Source organism: Myxocyprinus asiaticus, chromosome 48, assembly GCF_019703515.2.
Source record: "Myxocyprinus asiaticus isolate MX2 ecotype Aquarium Trade chromosome 48, UBuf_Myxa_2, whole genome shotgun sequence".
NCBI classification, from domain to species: Eukaryota; Metazoa; Chordata; class Actinopteri; order Cypriniformes; family Catostomidae; genus Myxocyprinus; species Myxocyprinus asiaticus.
This window is the reverse complement of record NC_059391.1, coordinates 10,553,373-10,572,599: the sequence shown is the minus strand read 5'-3', so window position 1 is coordinate 10,572,599 and position 19,227 is coordinate 10,553,373. Positions and strand designations below refer to the sequence as shown.

At 39.5% G+C, this 19,227-nt stretch overlaps 1 protein-coding gene across 3 annotated transcripts in view; it reads left to right on the top strand.

Moving 5' to 3' along the window:
- The window catches only part of LOC127437404 (talin-2-like), a 229,738-nt gene that overhangs the window by 181,429 nt on the left and 29,082 nt on the right, over window positions 1-19,227 (top strand). For all 3 annotated transcript variants that reach the window (XM_051692258.1, XM_051692259.1, XM_051692260.1), the window contains 8 exons: window positions 4,225-4,395; window positions 4,633-4,779; window positions 8,974-9,075; window positions 9,763-9,882; window positions 12,447-12,593; window positions 15,556-15,722; window positions 16,645-16,828; window positions 18,207-18,332. In XM_051692258.1, the coding sequence (XP_051548218.1) occupies window positions 4,225-4,395; window positions 4,633-4,779; window positions 8,974-9,075; window positions 9,763-9,882; window positions 12,447-12,593; window positions 15,556-15,722; window positions 16,645-16,828; window positions 18,207-18,332 (1,164 nt within the window). The remainder of the gene's footprint in view (window positions 1-4,224; window positions 4,396-4,632; window positions 4,780-8,973; window positions 9,076-9,762; window positions 9,883-12,446; window positions 12,594-15,555; window positions 15,723-16,644; window positions 16,829-18,206; window positions 18,333-19,227) is intronic.

Sequence of the window (19,227 nt, the reverse complement as noted above, 5' to 3'; positions counted from 1 at the left end):
TGTGAATATAGTCATGGCTGAAGGGCGTTGTTAGGTGCGACGCAAAGTGGAGTACTTGGTTTGAAGTTTATAAAACATTTTATTGATTCATTTTATGTTTGTTCTTAAGTAAAATCATTAAATGTCATTCTTCTTTTAGAAGATACTGTATGACCCCCTTTACACATGGTATTAAGATATGTTTCTGGTGCTCAACACAGGTGTAAAATAGGTCTAAAACGCTTTTGATCAGATCACAAAAGCCACTTACGGAGGTAGTCAAAAAGACATGTGACCACATCGCATTTGAGGTGTAAACGCTAATCCTTTCAGAATGCGTCCCGGGCAGCAGCAAAGTGCCACCCCTCACTCTGTGCTAAAACAAGAGTTTAAACTTTGCTGATAATGTGCTGCTTTAAAAGGAAATAACTATGTCTGATATCAACATGCCAAGACACAGATGAGAAGCACACACATCTGAAGCTCAGCTAACACAGGTACTGCACTAAAACAGTGGATAATTCTGCTCGATGTTGCGTTTGTGCTTAGATTAAATTTCAAGTGCATCTGGGAGAAACAGCACGCCAGTTTTGTTCGCACTTTCCTTGTCTTTTTTCACTTTTGCACGGTTTATTATCATGCAAAACTGGTGTGTTTTCAAAGTAAAATGTATTAGTGTGGACATGGCCATAGTCCCTGACAGTAAACAGTAACAGAACAAAGATATGCAACAAAAATAATGACCAGCAATGGGTTCTGCGCAGTGATACAAATTGGAGGTAGAACGATATATCAGTTTTTACGGATTAATCGGTGCCAATAGTTGGTTTTTAGGACTACCAGTTCTCTGCAAAAATCAATGGCAATAGTTGTAGATGGTTTTCTTTTATTCCTCCGTGTTCCTCTGTGGCCGGCACTACACGTTTCTACCGTTAGAATGCCTTGATTCTACAGTATAACAGCGGCCTCTAGAGGTGAAATAAAAACAACAGTATATATACAAATATAGATAAAAAAAAAAATAAAAATAAAAAAATATCTAGTTTAGATATATACACACACACTCACACACACACTATATGGCCAAAGGTTTGTGGACACCCCCTTCTAATTAACGAATTTGGTTACTCCATTAAATCCAGTTAAGAAAAACCTTAATGTTTCTTTATGTAATGTCTTGGGCTTTGTGTGCTTCCAAATTTGTGGCAACTGTTTGGGGACAATGCCCCTGTGAACAAAGTGAGGTCCATAAATAAATGGTTTACTGTGTCTGGCGTGGAAGAAATTGACTGGCCTGCACAAAGCCCAGACCTGAACCCCACTGATCACTTTTGGGGTGAACTGGAACAGCAACTGTAAGTCAGGCCCCATCGTCCAACATCAGTTCCTGACCTCACCGATAGCCTTGTGTCTGAATGAGAGTACTACATACAGTATAGTGGAAAGCCTTCCCAAAAGAGTGGAAGCTGTTAGTACAGCAAAGGGGGAAATTGATGCCTAAGGTTTTGAAATCAAATGTTCATCAAGCACATATGTTGTCCACAAACTTTTGGCCATATAGTATATATATATATATATATGTAAGCCTTTATGTTGTCACACATTATACATTTGCATATATACAGTGAAATTCTTTTCTTTTTTTTTTTCTTTTTTTTTTTCCCCACATATCCCAGCTAAGCTACTTAAATATAGAGCATTGTAATGGAGCCAAGAATGTACCCAGTGAATTTGGGGCCTGTTTATAGTTAAAAGTCCCGGTTTATGCACCAAATCTACATTTTTCTAGTTATTATTGGAATTTTGCACAATAAACTGCATCTGGGATTTTATTCATTTTGGACTCTTGTAGCCTCTGTGCCTGTCATAGTAAGAAAAGGCCAAGATTTGTTTTGTTTTTTTACATTCTATAAATCAATTTTAATAACTATGTGCCGATTAATCAGTTATTAAACAGGCAAAATCCACTATCGGTCAACCTTTAATACAAATAGTAGCTTGTTGAAGAGGTCATATCACAAATAAAGCATGGCTATTGACCAATTAGCATCCAGGATCAGAACTATTCATTATAGAACATGATCTGCACAATTAGGACTCCTGGATTAACATTCTTTGATGTTTTCTGAAGCAGAGTTCCTATCAACCAATCATTGCCCTCTGATATTAGGGTCAGGGCCGTGAGGGATTGTCAGGATCCTTTTTAATTGATGTTCTGACAACAACAAGGATACAGTGCATCCGGAAAGTATTCACAGCGCTTCACTTTTTCCACATTTTGTTATGTTACAGCCTTATTCCAAAATGGATTAAATTAATTATTTTCCTCAAAATTCTACAAACAATACCCCATAATGACAACGTGAAAGAAGTTTGTTTGAAATCTTCACAAATTTATTAAAAATAAATAACGAAAAAAATCACATGTACATAAGTATTCACAGCCTTTGCTCAATACTTTGTTGAAGCACCTTTGGCACCAATTACAGCCTCAAGTCTTTTTGAGTATGATGCTACAAGCTTGGCACACCTATTTTTGGGCAGTTTCTCCCATTCTTCTTTGCAGGACCTCTCAAGCTCCATCAGGTTGGATGGGGAGCATCGGTGCACAGCCATTTTCAGATCTCTCCAGAGATGTTCAAGTCTGGGCTCTGGCTGGGCCACTCAAGGACATTCACAGAGTTGTCCCGGAGCCAATCCTTTTGTTATCTTGGCTGTGTGCTTAGGGTCGTTGTCCTGTTGGAAGATGAACCTTCGCCCCAGTCTGAAGTCCAGAGCGCTCTGGAGCAGATTTTCATCAAGGACGTCTCTGTACATTGCTGCATTCATCTTTCCCTCGATCCTGACTAATCTCCCAGTTCCTGCTGCTGAAAAACATCCCCATATAATGATGCTGCCACCACCATGCTTCACTGTAGGGATGGTATTGGCCAGGTGATGAGCGGTGCCTGGTTTCCTAAAGACGTGACGCTTGCCATTCAGGCCAAAGAGTACAATCTTTGTTTCTCATGGTCTGAGAGTCCTTCATGTGCCTTTTGGCAAACTCCAGGCAGCTGTCATGTGCCTTTTACTGAGGAGTGGCTTCCGTCTGGCCACTCTACCATACAGGCCTGATTGGTGGAGTGCAGGCCTGATTGGTGGAGATGGTTGTTCTTCTGGAAGGTTCTCCTCTCTCCACAGAGAAATGCTGGAGCTCTGTCAGAGTGACCATCGGGTTCTTGGTCACCTCCCTGACTAAGGCTCTTCTCCCCCGATCGCTCAGTTTGGCCAGGCGGCCAGCTCTAGGAAGAGTCCCGGTGGTTCCAAACTTCTTCCATTTACAGATGATGGAGGCCACTGCTCATTGGGACCTTCAGTGCTGCAGAAATTTTTCTGTACCCTTCCCCAGATCTGTGCCTCGATACAATCCTGTCTCGGAGGTCTACAGACAATTCCTTGGACTTTATGGCTTGGTTTGTGCTCTGACATGCACTGTTAACTGTGGGACCTTATATAGACAGGTGTGTGCCTTTCCAAATCATGTCCAATCAACTGAATTTACCGCAGGTGGACTCCAATCAAGTTGTAGAAACATCTCAAGGATGATCAGTGGAAACAGGATGCACCTGAGGTCAATTTTGAGTATCATGGCAAAGGCTGTGAATACTTATGTACATGTGATTTTTGTTTTTAATAAATTTGCAAAGATTTCAAACAAACTTTTTTCACGTTGTCATTATGGGGTATTGTTTGTAGAATTTTGAGGAAAATAATTAATTTAATCCATTTTGGCTGTAACATAACAAAATGTGGAAAAAGTGAAGCGCTGTGAATACTTTCCGGATGCACTGTATTGAATGTCCCTTTTAACTGACATCGTACTTCTGTATCCTACCTCCTAATTGTGTAAATTATGTTAAATAGTGTCACTTAAGATTGCAATATGGCAATAAATCTAAATGAAAACATTGTCATTGTATCTGTTATAGTACTTGTAAATACACCTTTTAAAGTACTCATAAAATCCTTTAAAAATGTAAAAAAAAAAAAAATCTTTTTGGAAAAATAAGTGCTCTGTTTCGATCCAACATAGTGTTTTGGGCCAATATTAAACTCTTCTGTCTAAAGTGTGTCTTTTCAGTCAAATTGATGTTCGCTTAAAAAAAACAAAAAAAACAAATGGATCTGTTGACACTATATGTCAGTCTTGCCTTAAATATATGCTGGGCGATGTTAGATATTGATAATTCATGTTATACTTTCCAGGTGACTCAGTTAGCTAGCTACTTTGAGCCAGTGATCATGGCATCAGTGGGACTGGCATCTAAACATACTGACCACCAGCAACAGATGAATATACTGGATCAGACCAAAACCCTGTTTGAGTCAGCCCTACAGATGCTCTACGCTGCCAAAGAGGGCGGAGGAAACCCCAAGGTATGACATAACAATAAAAAATTGGTCCAATGTGTATGAAGAAAAAGGTAATAGGGGACTTTACAATCTGAAACCACTTACAGATTTGCAACCTGTAGTGTCTTACTGCATATTCTATTCAAAGGATGTCTTTTGGATGTGTTTGTTGGTGAAGTGGTGTTTATGGGTCTATAAAGGCCACCTTATTCCCATTGTGATCTTCCAGTGATAGATATTCACTGTTCTCTCCTCTTGAAGGCGACACACACTCATGATGCCATAGCCGAGGCAGCCCAGCTGATGAAGGAGGCTGTTGATGACATCATGGTGACTCTAAATGAGGCAGCCAGTGAGGGGGGGATGGTGGGCGGCATGGTGGAGTCCATCGCTGAGGCCATGGGACGGGTCAGTGACTACGTAGAAATACATCCAAATCTAGTGTTCAACTGACATAGGTTTTTCCATATCCAATGTTGATAGCTAGAGAGCAGGGTGGCTGATAAAATTCCAAGAAATGGGATCCAAAAGGTGAAGAAATGCATATTATCAAACCATACTAACTTTGCATATGACCGTTGAATTTGTAGTATGGAAGTATATTAATGACAAATGTATTTGATACAAAAAGGTAGGGATGTCCTGATACTGGTATCGGTATTGGGTCCGATACTGTGCTCATGTACTGATACTCGTATCCGTAAAAAGCTCAGATACCAAAAACCGATTCCATCTGACATACCAATGTTATTACATAAACATTCAGCCCACAAATTAAAATCATGTTATGTCCTAGTGAGATTATTAACTGCAAAAGCTGCGATTTAATGAGATAAATATATTGTTTGCATGTAATTCAAATGTAAGCACTTGTGAATGTGTGGAGACTAGGGATGCCACAATTCTCAATATAATATTGAACCGTTCGGTACGACATCCACGGTTCAATACGCGCTTGTGAATTGCAGGGGGTTTTTTCGGTTTTGCATTTAAATAATTTCCGTGCGTTTTATTTCTCTCCGAATTGGCTCTGTTTGTGTGTGCCCGTGAGTCTACATGCTGAGATGAGGAAACGCCTCCCCGCGAGTAAATATCCAATCACTATGCACTAGTTAGGGGGCGCTTAACCATGCTTGCAATGCTGGTGTCAGACTTCACACTTTAACATGAGGTGAAGTGAGGCTGCAGTACAAGGAAGCACCACTGTCTTTCAAATCTGTGGTGTGGGGACGTTTCGGTTTTGCCGTTGAGTATAATGCCGAGAAAGAAAAAAAATGGTAAACAAAAAAATTACTGTGTGCAAGCATTGTTTTACACGTGTCGCCTACTCGAATGGACACACTTCCAACATGACCGCAGATCTGCGGCGCCATCTCCCAGCGATATCACTGTCTGAAAGCAGGATAGCAGAGCAGGTAATACAGTCATCCAAAAAGCAACAGTCCCTCGCTGATTCCTTCCAGCGTACATACTGTACAAGTGGAATTTTTTTTGCTTTTAAGTAAAATAAAGAAAGAGTATTGCAATAAAAAATAGTATTTTTTCTCCTTAACCTCTTACTGTTCCTGTTGCCTAAGCATAGAATAACAAAAAACACTCTGATGTGCCAAGCCATCAGAACCGAACTGAACTGAAAACTGTGGTTTAAAAACCGAGGTATGTATTGAACTGTGGACTAACTGTATCGTTGCATCCCTACTGGAGACAGTGTTGTGCTGATGCCGGCTGCTCATATCTGTTAAGGCTCCTCCAAGGCTCATACAGGGAAAACACCATCATGAGCATCGCACACTCTGTTTGTAGCAGATGACAGTAAACAGAGTGCAAATTCAAGTTGTTGTGTGAGGCCCATACAGAGTACACACTTATTTAATTAAATAGCAGCCTTTTGCAGTTTGATCATCACTTTGAGTCACGTAGCGACCGGCTTTTCCAGAGTGGGAATCTGCCGTCATAATGTCAGAGCTCCTTGGTCAAAACAACACAGAAAAACTTCAAAATAAAAGCTCTGTCAGAATTAAAGGTAAATTTATAGAAAAAAAAGTATGATAGAAACACACTATATTGCCAAAAGTATTCGCTCATCTGCCTTTAGACGCATATGAACTTAAGTGACATCCCATTCTTCATCCATAGGATTTATTATGACGTCGGCCCACCCTTTGCAGCTATAACAGCTTCAACTATTATGGGAAGGCTTTCCACAAGGTTTAGGAGTGTGTTTATGGGAATTTTTGACCATTCTTCCAGAAGCGCATTTGTGAGGTCAGACACTGATGTTGGACGAGAAGGCCTGGCTCGCAGTCTTCGCTCAAATTTATCCCAAAGGTGCTCTATCGGGTTGAAGTAAGGACTCTGTGCAGGCCAGTCAAGTTCTTCCACACCAAACTCGCTCATCCATGTCTTTATGGACCTTGCTTTGTGCACTGGTGCGCAGTCATGTTGGAACAGGAAGGGGCCATCCCCAAACTGTTCCCACAAAGTTGGGAGCATGGAATTGTCCAAAATCACTTGGTATGCTGAAGCATTCAGAGTTCCTTTCACTGGAACTAAGGGGCCAAGCCCAGCTCCTGAAAAACAACCCCACACCATAATCCCCCCTCCACCAAACTTCACAGTTGGCACAATGCAGTCAGACAAGTACCGTTCTCCTGGCAACCGCCAAACCCAGACTTGTCCATCAGATTGTCAGATGGAGAAGCATGATTCGTCACTCCAGAGAATGCATCTCCACTGCTCTAGAGTCCAGTGACGGCGTGCTTTACACCACTGCATCCGACGCTTTGCATTGCACTTGGTGATGTATGGCTTGGATGCAGCTGCTCGGCCATAGAAACTCATTCCATGAAGCTCTCTACGCACTGTTCTTGAGCTAATCTGAAGGCCACATGAACTTTGGAGGTCTGTAGCGATTGACTCTGCAGAAAGTTGGCAACCTCTGCGTACTATGCGCCTCAGCATCCACTGACCCCACTCTGTCATTTTACGTGGCCTGAGTTGCTGTCATTCCCAATCGCTTCCACTTGGTTATAATACCACTGACAGTTGACTGTGGAATATTTAGTAGCGAGGAAATTTCACGACTGGACTTGTTGCACAGGTGGCATCCTATCACAGTACCACGCTGGAATTCACTGAGCTCCTGAGGGCGGCCCATTCTTTCACAAATGTTTGTAGAAGCAGTCTGCATGCCTAGGTGCTTCATTTTATACACCTGTGGCCATGGAAGTGATTGGAACACCTGAATTCAATTATTTGGATGGGTGAGCGAATACTTTTGGCAATATAGTGTATATCACTACTGTAAATTTTTGTAATATTCACTGTAATACTACCACTACTACTAATAATAATAATAATAAATCAGTAGTAATTGTATTATACTTAAGCAGTATCTAAAATCTGTGATGCTCCATTATGCAGCACTTTATTTGACAAAATATAACTCCAAATTTATTTTGTAAATTAATTGTTATATTTTCGTTTGATCAAAATTTTAATGAATTTATTTATTGAAACACCATTTTGATGATAAAATTGAAATAAACTGTTGATATGGAGTTTACAAAAAAAAAAAAAAAAAACTGTGTATCGGCGAGTACCAAAAATGAAGTATCTGCACTTGTTCTCAAAAAAATGGTATCTGGACATCCATACAAAAAATATGTTGAATTCCACAAATTGATTAAAATACACCCAATGGTGAAGCTTAGTATCAGCAAGTGAAGATCATGCATCAGCACTCTACTGCTTTTCCTGCATTACCCAGATGAGCAAGGTTGAATTTTCAACCAAATTAAATTTTTTAGCACTAAATTTTTTAGCATAGTATAATGGACCGAATATTACCTGTCAAATAAGAAAGTTTTAGGAATATTTTGGAACTGAGCCACACCCCAAAATGCACTGTTAATGCAATTGCAGCCTCAATGCAAGCACATTTAATACAATGCCTTTTTAGTGTTGAGTCATCCCTATGATTAATAGTAATTCTGAGATGGAATTGTAAAATTTCAGTGCTCCAAATTTTTTGATAGAGGGTCAGAAACAGAACCCTGATATTAGAATTATTATTGGTAGGTCAGACTTGTGGTCTAGTGGTTAACACATGAGCTCCAAGACATTGAGTCATGCTGCTCATGTGGACAATTCAGGTTTAAACCTGGCTTGCAACATTTTGTGATCCTGTTTCCTTTTCTTCACCCTATCATTTCTTGTCATCTCCCCCACTTTCCCTATTTAAAAAGTGTCAAAAAGATCATAAAAATAACATTTAAAAAAGGAACTCAATAAGAGCCTTTCTCCTCAAAAGCTCTAGCTGCCAGTCACACATGTAAACTCATCACAGATACTGCAGATGTCTCTTTATCTCATTATTAACCTGAATTAGCATAACATCTGCATGTATCAGCAGTGAATGCATGCAATCCATCATTGTACTGTCATGACTCATGTAGAAGACAATGGCATCCAATATCTGTTCTCATTTATTTTCTGAGAATGATCACAGTATTGCGCACATGCACTGCACAAACACCATCATTTGTATTAGGACTTGTTCCAGTATTGCATCATTGTTATCTGGGTCTGTTCGCTCCACAGATGGATGAAGGTACTCTGCCGGAGCCTGACGGCACTTTTGTGGATTACCAGACCACCATGGTGAAGTTTTCAAAAGCAATCGCTATCACCGCACAGGAAATGGTGAGCACACTTCCATGGTCACATTCTCCATTGGCTTACTCAAAAGACTCCCACTTCCTCTCTGACACTTGTTGGCTTAATGTGTGCCATTTTAAATGTTTACTTATTGCATCATGTCACCATTGTCAGGCCGACATGGAAGTACACTTTTATCAAATTTTCTGCATTGAAAATATGTGGAAATTCTGCGGAAAATCTGCAGAATTCTGCATAATGGATGTAAATATGCTGAGGGTATTATATTGGTATTTGAAACCATTGTTAAATTATCCAAAACATTAAATAGATGTACACGTATGGGTGTTTATTCAACTTTGGGCACTTCTGTGAAAGTAAAGTGTTTTTCCACTGCATTTCAAATTCTGTTTTGTGATTAATAGTGTTCTGTGGTGGAAACGACACTGATGGAAATTAAATTCTTTGTTTTTTAAATAAAATTCTTTGTCTTGCTACATTTTATGTATCCTAATTACAGTAGAATAATATTTTCACACTTTTTGCATAATTTGGCAAGTCACATCCAGGGGGAAAATATTGCCTAGATAATTGCCTAATATTGCCAAAGTATTTTTGGGTGAACTATTCCTTTAATGAAAGAAAAAAAGTCCATTTCTGACACTGCTGTGCATTGATTTCATAGTTATCATGCTTGTTTACACTGCTGTTTATTCTGATATGTGACTGCAGATGACTAAGTCTGTGACATGTCCGGAGGAGCTGGGTGGGCTGGCATCTCAGGTGACGGTGGATTACAGCCAGCTGGCACAGCAAGGCCATCTGGCAGCCGCCACCGCCGAACCAGAGGAGGTGAGGATCAATCCAGACAAGTGCTGATGCACCCCCCCCGCCCGCCGCCCCCCCCCAAGAGCATTCATCTGGGATATACTTGCTCACACTCACTAACAGAAGCACAGATGGCCCAAGCCACACACAAACTCCAGTCACAAACTCCCAAACTCCAGACAAATTTTCCATGCAAAAATGACAATTCTGTCGACATTAATTTCGTTTATGCTTTTGGTAGACGCTTTTATCCAAAGCATTATTTACATTGTATTGAAGGTATACAGTACATTTTTATCTGTATATGTGTTCCCTGGGAACCAGCGTTGGGTAAGTTATTCAAAGTTCAATTCACTACAAATGACTAATTACTTGGCTAAAATTGTAATCAGATTACTTACTTTACAGATTACATTATTGTAAAGTAATTGCATTACTAATTACTTAAATTAATTTCTAAAGCACACGCACACCCTTTACAGAAATGCAAACAGATATATTAATGCAATTTATGTTTTAAATGCAAAATACAAAACTAATATTATTTTAGAAATATCTGTAACCCAAGTAATGTACTTAAAAGTAACTTAATTGAAAGTCAGTAACTGTAATCTGATTACAAAAATTAAATGTAATGTGCTTCACTACTTTTTATACCAAAAAGCCATTAGATTACAGCAATTAATTACCTTTTAATTAGATTGCATCCAACACTGCTGGGAATCTATGAGCTTGGCATTGCCAGCGCCATTCTCAACCTGTTAAAACAACTTTTATGTCATTCCAAACCTGCATGATGGTCTCTCTTCCCTGGAACACAAAAGGAGAAGTTTGGCAGAATGTCTGCAGTGCTCTTTTCCATACAATGATGAACGTTGTTGAGCTTCAAAAATAACGAAAAAGCACCATAAAAGTGGTCTACTTCAATAAGTTTAACCCTTATATGGTGTTCGGGTCTTTCTAATATTTACTAATAGAAAAGTGATGCATTGAATTTTTAACCTGAGATTCATTGGCCTTTCAAAAGGAATAGTTCACCCAATAATGGAAATTCTCTCATCATTTACTCACCCTCATGTCATCCCAGATTTGTATGATTTTCTTTCATCAGCAGAACACAAACAAAGATATTTGGAGGAATATCTCAGCTCTGTTGGTCCATATAATGCAAGTGAATGGTGACCAGAAAAGGACATAAAGACAGCATAAATGTAATCCACATGATTTCAGTAGTTAAATCCATGTTGATAGGTGTGGGCAAGAAACAGATCAATATTTAAGTCCTTTTTTTTTACAATAAATCTCCACTTTGTACCAGCCCCAACCAGTATGTGCCTGAATGTGAAAGTAAAAGTGTAGATTTTCAGTAAAAAAGGACTTAAATGTTGATCTGTTTGTCACCCACACCTATCATATCACTTCTGAACATATAGATTTAACCACTGGAGTCATATGGATAACATTTATGCTGCCTTTATGTCCCTTTTTGACCTTCTAAGTTTTGGTCACCATTCACTTGCATTGTATGGACCAGCAGAGCTGAAATATTATTTTAAAATTCTTCATTTGTGTTCAGCAGAAGAAAGAAAGTCATACACATCTGGGATGGCATGAGAGTGAGTAAATGATGAGACAATTTTCATTTTTGGGTGAACTATTCCTTTTGGTGAGTTTCCATTTCATTGAAGTCATACAGGTTTTAAGAAATGCATTTAAAGAAAGTCATATATTAGGTTTTGAATGAGGGTGAGTAAACAGACTGAAATGTTCAATTTGGGTGCACTAATCCTTAAATTCACATTATATGGGTCTGTTACTTGTAAGTGGAATATTATTTCATGTAGCTCAACTGGTAGAGCACAATGACAGCAAAATACAGTAGATAACAGGTTCAAATCCCATGCTGAATAAATGAACACCTTAGATGCACTGCAATTCCAACTGAATAAAGCATCTGCCACACGATTGAAAGTAAATAAATGTAACCTCATTCACACAGTCTTATTTTAGCACAAAACTAATGAAAACACATGTGCTTCAGACATGCACAGATAGCAAACACACACACTGTTATCCTTTAGGCCATGATCAAAGGTGTAAACACCAGCCAACACATTTCACACCTTTACTCGATTAAATTTTTTCTTCCCCATGTTTGGAAAAAAAATATATACGCACTAGCCACCAGCTCTCTCTTTGCTAGCGTTTTAACATAAGCGGCCGCTGCTGTTCCCATAGCAACCCTGCACCCCCACAAGCCTTAAAAGCCCATTGTGATATTCATAATGAAGAGCCGCCCACCCATGGATCTGTGTCAGGTAATGAACATACAGTGCTGTCAGGCCCCCTCAAAAGCAGTCACAATCACTTCTTAATTATTGCATAGAGCTTTGCTGAACGGAAGCAGAGCCTTTTCAGTCGCTGAGATTTAGATTTGGAACCAGATTCACGCATAGAAGCCGATTGACTCGGATGCCAACTCATTCGTTGACTTTGATAGTTCACCCACCAATGAAAAATTTTGTCATTCACTCACCCTCATGCTGTTTCAAACCCATATGGCATTCTTTCGGTGCCTTTATTTTTAGGTGGGATCCCAGATCAAGAGCCGGGTGCAGGAGTTGGGTCACGGCTGTATCTACCTGGTGCAGAAGGCTGGAGCCCTGCAGATGAGCCCGACGGACAGTTTCACCAAGAGAGAACTGATCGAATACGCCCGTGCCGTCACTGAAAAGGTAAGCCTGTTTGCCACTGTTTGTAGTTGGTACTTTACTGCTGTACAGCTTTCCTCGTTACAGTGCTTGCAAGGCAGTACTGTATTGATAAAAAAAGGGTTTGTTCTACAGTAAATCGTTAACCCTAAGTATTTCACTTCTGCGGTTAATTCGGTGCAAGCCACTTGATGTACAGACTCCATTCCAACTTTTTGTAGATGGCTTCAGCCTTAGGTTTGCTATCTATTTTTGGGTTTTATACTCTTATTTAATCACTGAAAAAAAAAAGCTTTGCTTTGTCGGCGCGTGATTTACTGTGAATGTTCGCTCCAGGTGTGAATGGCTCATTAGGAATCCATTGTTTTGATTCAAAATGTTGATGAAAATTTGCGTTTGGTGTGCAAAGGCATTTACTCTCTGCTTCTGATGTCCAAATGTAAACAGACATGTGCATAACACTTGCACACGTTGGATAAGCCAGTAAGAACGGCAGTAAATGTGTTTACATGTGACGGAAATCAGCGTAATGGGCAAAAATCTACCTGTGTCAAAGGTCAGTCGGTTTTTGCGTAAACCGGTTCTGAAAATCATTTAAGGTGTTTACATGACCTTATATATTTTTGGCTTATTAAGGCTAATAGAAGTAAGATTGTGCATGTAACACACACATTGAGAGTTGACTGCCCATTTTCAGTGACTGTAAAAGTTCTTGAATTATTCCCTGTTGCTTTTCTTGATGATGTATATTGTAGATGCCATTCATCATGGTGTTATATTGTCTTTGATTACATCTCAATAGGTAGAGTTTGTTCAGTCCCCGCTATGGGCGTGCTGTTGCCCCTCACTGCTTTAAATGGGCTCTGTTTGAATGTGTGTGAGTCCCCCACAAGCCGGATTCAATTCAAACCTCAGCTCTTGCCTGGAATCATTTCTCTAATAAATGTGAATATGGATGGTCACCTTTGAATGCCTCCCTCATGGCTTTTCACCTACTGGTGAAAATGACTCTGTCATTCTCTCTCTCTCTCTCTCTCTCTCTCTCTCTCTTTATTAGTATAATAGTTTTGCTCTAATGGACTTTTCCATCTTTCTCTGTGCTGTCAGCTGCCTGTCACAGCCTATTTCTCAGCCTCTATCTCTCTCTGGTGTTTGTGCTAGACGTAGTTATTTTTTGCTCAGCTGTAAGATAAGTTTGTGTTGCTTCTGTGGTAGTCTCAGGCCACATCCACGTCCACATCCATTAATACGTTTTTGTTTGAAAACTGATTAATTACGACATAGAACAAAACTGATTTGATTTAAATATGTTTATGCCTCTCATTCACTCTAAAATGGCGTGTCCTCTACCAAAAAATGCTCTCCATAACCGCATACTTTGGAAAACGATGACATTGGGAAATCAAAAATGGAGTTTTCAAACTTAAATGGATTAGTGTGGGCGTGGCCTTAGCCTGAGACCCATAGTCTGTTCACTGCCTGTCTGATAAATATTGCAGCACAAAACAAAAAGAAAAAAAAAAAGACACTTTCTTGATCTGACAAGCTTTAATCTGATTGGTTTAATTCAGTTTTTTTTTTTTTTTTTTTTTTTTTTTTAAACAGTCTGTTTCCTAAGTACCAGGTGGGGCTTTTCGAAGCATGAATTACATAACATTCTTAAAAATACAATTCTTCTTAACTACTATTATTTTCTAACTTAAGAAAAAAGTTAAGAATATTTTGTGTTTCTGAAAAGACTTCTTTAGAATGTTCTTATTCATTTTTCTTAAATCCTCAACATTTATAGCTAGATACTTTCTTAAGAATTTCTTATAATTTATCCTAAGATCTTTCTCAATTTTCTAATGAAGATTTCCATGAATCCAGCACCAGGTTGATGTAACGAGCACATTTAAAGGGATAGTTCACCCAAAAATGAAAATTCTCATCATTTACTCGCCCTCTTGCCATGCCTGATGTGTATAACTTTCTTCTGCTGAACACAAAGATTTTCAGAAGAATATCTCAGCTATATAGGTCCATACAATGCAAGTGAATGGGGACCAGAACTTTGAAGCTCCAAAAGCATATAAAGGCAGCATAAAAGTAATCCATAAGACTCCAGTGGTTAAATCCATGTCTTCCGAAGCGATATGACACCTATAATATTGTTTCTGAAGACATGGATTTAACCACTGATGGATGGATGAAGTCTTATGGATGATTTTTATGCTGCCCTTATGTGCTTTTGGAGCTTCGGAGTTCTGGCCACAATTCACTTGCTTTGTATGGACCTACAGAGCTGAAATATTCTTCTAAAGAATAAAGAAAGACATACACATCTGGGAAAACATGAGGGTGAGCAAATGATGTGAGAATTTTTATTTTTGGGTGAACAATTACTTTAAGGATGCCAAAGCTTGCCAGGTTGGTGTCTTCAAATCTTAAAATGTTATTCCATTATTTTATTTTTCCCATACAACCGTTTGCAGAGACTTCAACACCATTATTTAAATGAATCTTTAGGAGGTAGCTATTCTGTTGCTATGGTGTTCTTTGTGGTTGCGAGGTGGTTGCTTTATGTTCAAAGTCAAAATAGTCAAAATAGTCCATTCCCAAGTCCCTAGATTTTGTTTGTTTGTTTGTTTGTTTGTTTAAATCCCTAACCCTAAGTATGAGCAATACTAATAGTGAAACCTACGTTTGAACGTACCACTAATAATTAATAGTAAAACTTTTTTAATAGTACATTTTCAAAATAATTATTACATATTTATATATTAATTACATAATTAGATATTAAATGCATTAACTAGTTCATTAGTGTTGACTGTGTTGTGTAAATGCACTGTAAAAACTGTAAACTGCAAAACAGTGTGTGACCAAAGAGTGCATTTCTTTGGTGCTTTACATTCTAAACTTTATTAATTTCATGATTAGCACTCATAGCAAACGTTGCCTATGGATTGTACTGTATAATGAAGCGTGATTCTCTCTCTTGCAGGTGTCTATGGTGTTGTCTGCCCTGCAAGCAGGTAATAAGGGCACTCAAGCCTGCATCACAGCGGCCAGTTCAGTCTCCGGCATCATCGCTGACCTTGACACCACCATCATGTTTGCTTCTGCCGGCACACTCAATGCAGAGAACGAGGAGTCCTTCGCTGACCATAGGTGAGACCCGGCAGAATTTTTCAGGGTTTCTGTAAGAGCATGGTCAAAGGTCAGAGGAAATTATTTTTATGACTATTATGAACATTTTCCCCTCAAATTTTCATTATATGATGCAAATAAAAAAATGGAATTCAGAAAATAAATGAATTGTGATACAGTAATGGAAATTATCCTATCCTTTTTTTATTAAAATCAGCATAAGTTAAATTACTAATATGATTAATACTTTCAATTGTACATCACAAATGCTTTACAATTAAAGACAAACATATATATTTTTTTTTAATTATTTATTTCAATTCCCAATGTGCTCTAAGTCCTCGTGGTGGCATAGTGACTTGCCTCAATCCGGGTGGCGGAGGACAAATCTCAGTTCCCTCCGTATCTGAGACCATCAATCCATGCATCTTATCAAGTGGCTTGTTGAGCGCGTTACCGTGGAGACATAGCGCGTATGGAGGCTTCACGCCATCCACCGCGGCATCCATGCACAACTCACCACACGCCCCACTGAGAGCGAACCACATTATAGCGACCATGAGGAGGTTACCCCATGTGCCTCTCCCTAGCAACCGGGCCAATTTGGTTGCTTAGGAGACCTGGCTGGAGTCACTCAGCATGCCCTGGATTCGAACTCGCGACTCCAGGGGTGGTAGTCAGCGTCAATACTCGCTGAGCTACCCAGGCCCGACAAACACATATATTTATTTATTTGGAGTAAAAAAAATCTATAGTTATCAACACTATGCCATAGACACTTTTAATGGAGCTTAACATGCTAAAGTTATGTTTTGGGTCTCAGAGGAAGGAGAGGGGAAAGACTGAAAAGAGAATAACCCAAGATTAGTAATAACTCAAGACTAGTCTTTGTACAGCTCATTGAGTGTGTTATCTGAAGCGTGTTTATTTCTCCACTGTTCAGGGAGAACATATTGAAAACAGCCAAAGCTCTGGTGGAGGACACCAAGCTGCTTGTGTCTGGTGCTGCATCGAGCCAGGAAAAACTCGCCCAGGCCGCCCAGTCCTCTGCCAAGACCATCACACAGCTTACTGACGTGGTCAAACTGGGCGCCGCAAGCATGGGCTCAGAAGACCCAGAAACACAGGTACGTGATTCACTGTTTGTGCTCTGCCGTATTTACATAATCTGTCAGATCTTTTTTCATGTGCAATTTTTTATTTTCACAATGATTTTTGCTTCTCTTTCTATCTGCTCCTATATTTGTACTCGTCTATATCCTATTTTACACCTTGACTCAGTGTACTGAGAATGTCATTAGCTCTTCTCTCAAGTATGTTGGTGACTCAGATTTTTTATGTTTTTTTTTTTTGTTTTTTTTTTCCCTTTTTCTCCCAATTTGGAATGCCCAATGTACTTTTCAGTCCTCGTGGTTGCGTAGTGATTCGCCTCAGTCCGGGTGGCGGAGGACGAATCCCAGTTGCCTCCGCGTCTGAGACCGTCAACCCGCGCATCTTATCATGTGGCTTGTTGAGCGCATTGCCACGGAGACATAGCGCGTGTGGAGGCTTCACGCCATCCACCACGGCAACCATCCTCAACTCACCATGCGCCCCACCGAGAACGAACCACGTTATAGTGACCACGAGGAGGTTACCCCATGTAACTCTACCCTCCCTAGCAAAGCAACCGGGCCAATTTGGTTGCTTAGGAGACCTGGCTGGAGTCACTTGGCACGCCCTGGGATTTGAAATAGCGAGACTTTGATAAGCAAGCACACTCTCTCTGACTCATTCCTCGCAGAAAGCAGGAAAAGAACAATGCCAGGGTTCTTCCTCCATTAAATTTGTTTCCATGCAACATTTTGGGCCGCCGAGGCAAATTTATTGATATTAATCTTGCGTTCATTTGCACAGTGTGATTGAAGCCTGATTTTCACCTGAGTGTGAACCACTCACACCAATTATCTGCTCTGCTGTAACCTACTGTATCTCTGGAGTGCGCACATCAACCTGGCTTCCCTCATAATTGCAATGCAGACCACAGAACTGATGCAACCCATTCGAATTCTAGTGAGAATTTTCTAGTTTCAAGCACAATGGAAGAACTCAAACCTCTCAAACAGTAGACAGCCCCGACATGCTAAACAGCACTGAGGAGGAAAAGAGACACATTACAAATTACACATCACCCCCCTTACTGAAATAGATCATGATTTTACAGTAATAACAGTAACTGTATTTTGACAAAATCTTTTAGTTTCATATTTAACAATCTGTTAGGTAGAATCTATTAAACCTTTTTTTTTTTTTATAACAAATGTGATAGTTGTAGTTAAAGTTTCTAAATGTATTTAGGCTACTTTTTTCATAACAAATACAAATTTTTTTGAGTCACCACTTTGTCAAATGTGGGTCTTAAAGAAAAAAACAGTGAACCACGGCGTATGGTACAGCGTAATTTTCGGCAAAATAGGGGACATCAACCCTATGTTAAAGACACCCTGTTTTCTCTGTCTTTCTCAGGTGGTTCTGATAAATGCAGTCAGAGATGTTGCCAAGGCTTTGGCTGAGCTGATTAGTGCCACTAAATGTGCCTCAGGCAAAGCAGCGGACGATCCCTCCATGTACCAGCTGAAGAGTGCCGCCAAGGTACAGTGAGTGAGTGAGTGAGTGAGTGAGTGAGTGAGTGTGTGTGTGTGTAAGAGTGACTCAGTGGCCACATTGCAGGAAACAAAACCACTGTAAAGATGGCTCAAGTACATTATTTCCTGTCCACCCACCCCAACCTCCCACTACTGTCATTATTACAATCTAGCAAAGCATGTATTATTAACTTTGTAAACCTTATTAAGGGAAAATTAAAACCAAACTCGCTGATTTCCTTTGCAGTTATACTGTGGATCAGTGTGCACAGTTTATCATATGAAGTGATAAAACTTTCCTCAGGCTTGTATGAGCAGAAATTTTACGGGTTCCAAGCTGGATATCTTACTTCACTATCTTTTCATGCATTCCTGCATTGCATGCATGCAATGCAATATTATATGTTTTGTTTATCATATTTAAGTAATGTGATTTTATTCAGTTTGTGATGTTCTTGTGACCCTCATACAGATTTCTCTTTTTTACATTCCTCCAACATATGGTGATTTTTAGGACCTCTGGGATTTCCCTAGACATTCATTGCACTTGTTTTTGCAGTGTATGTTTAAAGAAGTGGTGGTGTCCCTCAGGGCTCAGTATTAGGTCCTTTTTGTTTTTCTTATATTTCTAGCTTTCCTTAAAGCAAGGTTTATATTCTATTAGAGGCCTCAGCTGTGGTCCATAAAAAAGGTCAGGTTTAATCACAGGACACTTTGCTGATGTTTTGTTCTGCATTGATTTAGAATTGAAAGGAGTTTTTTTCTTCATAATTTACACACCATTTCTGTGTGTTGTTCCTTACCCATGTGACTTTATTTCTTCAATGTAACTGAAAAGAAGAAATTTTGAGTAATATACTGGTCGCTATTTTCCATGCAATAACAATAAATGGGTATTGAAG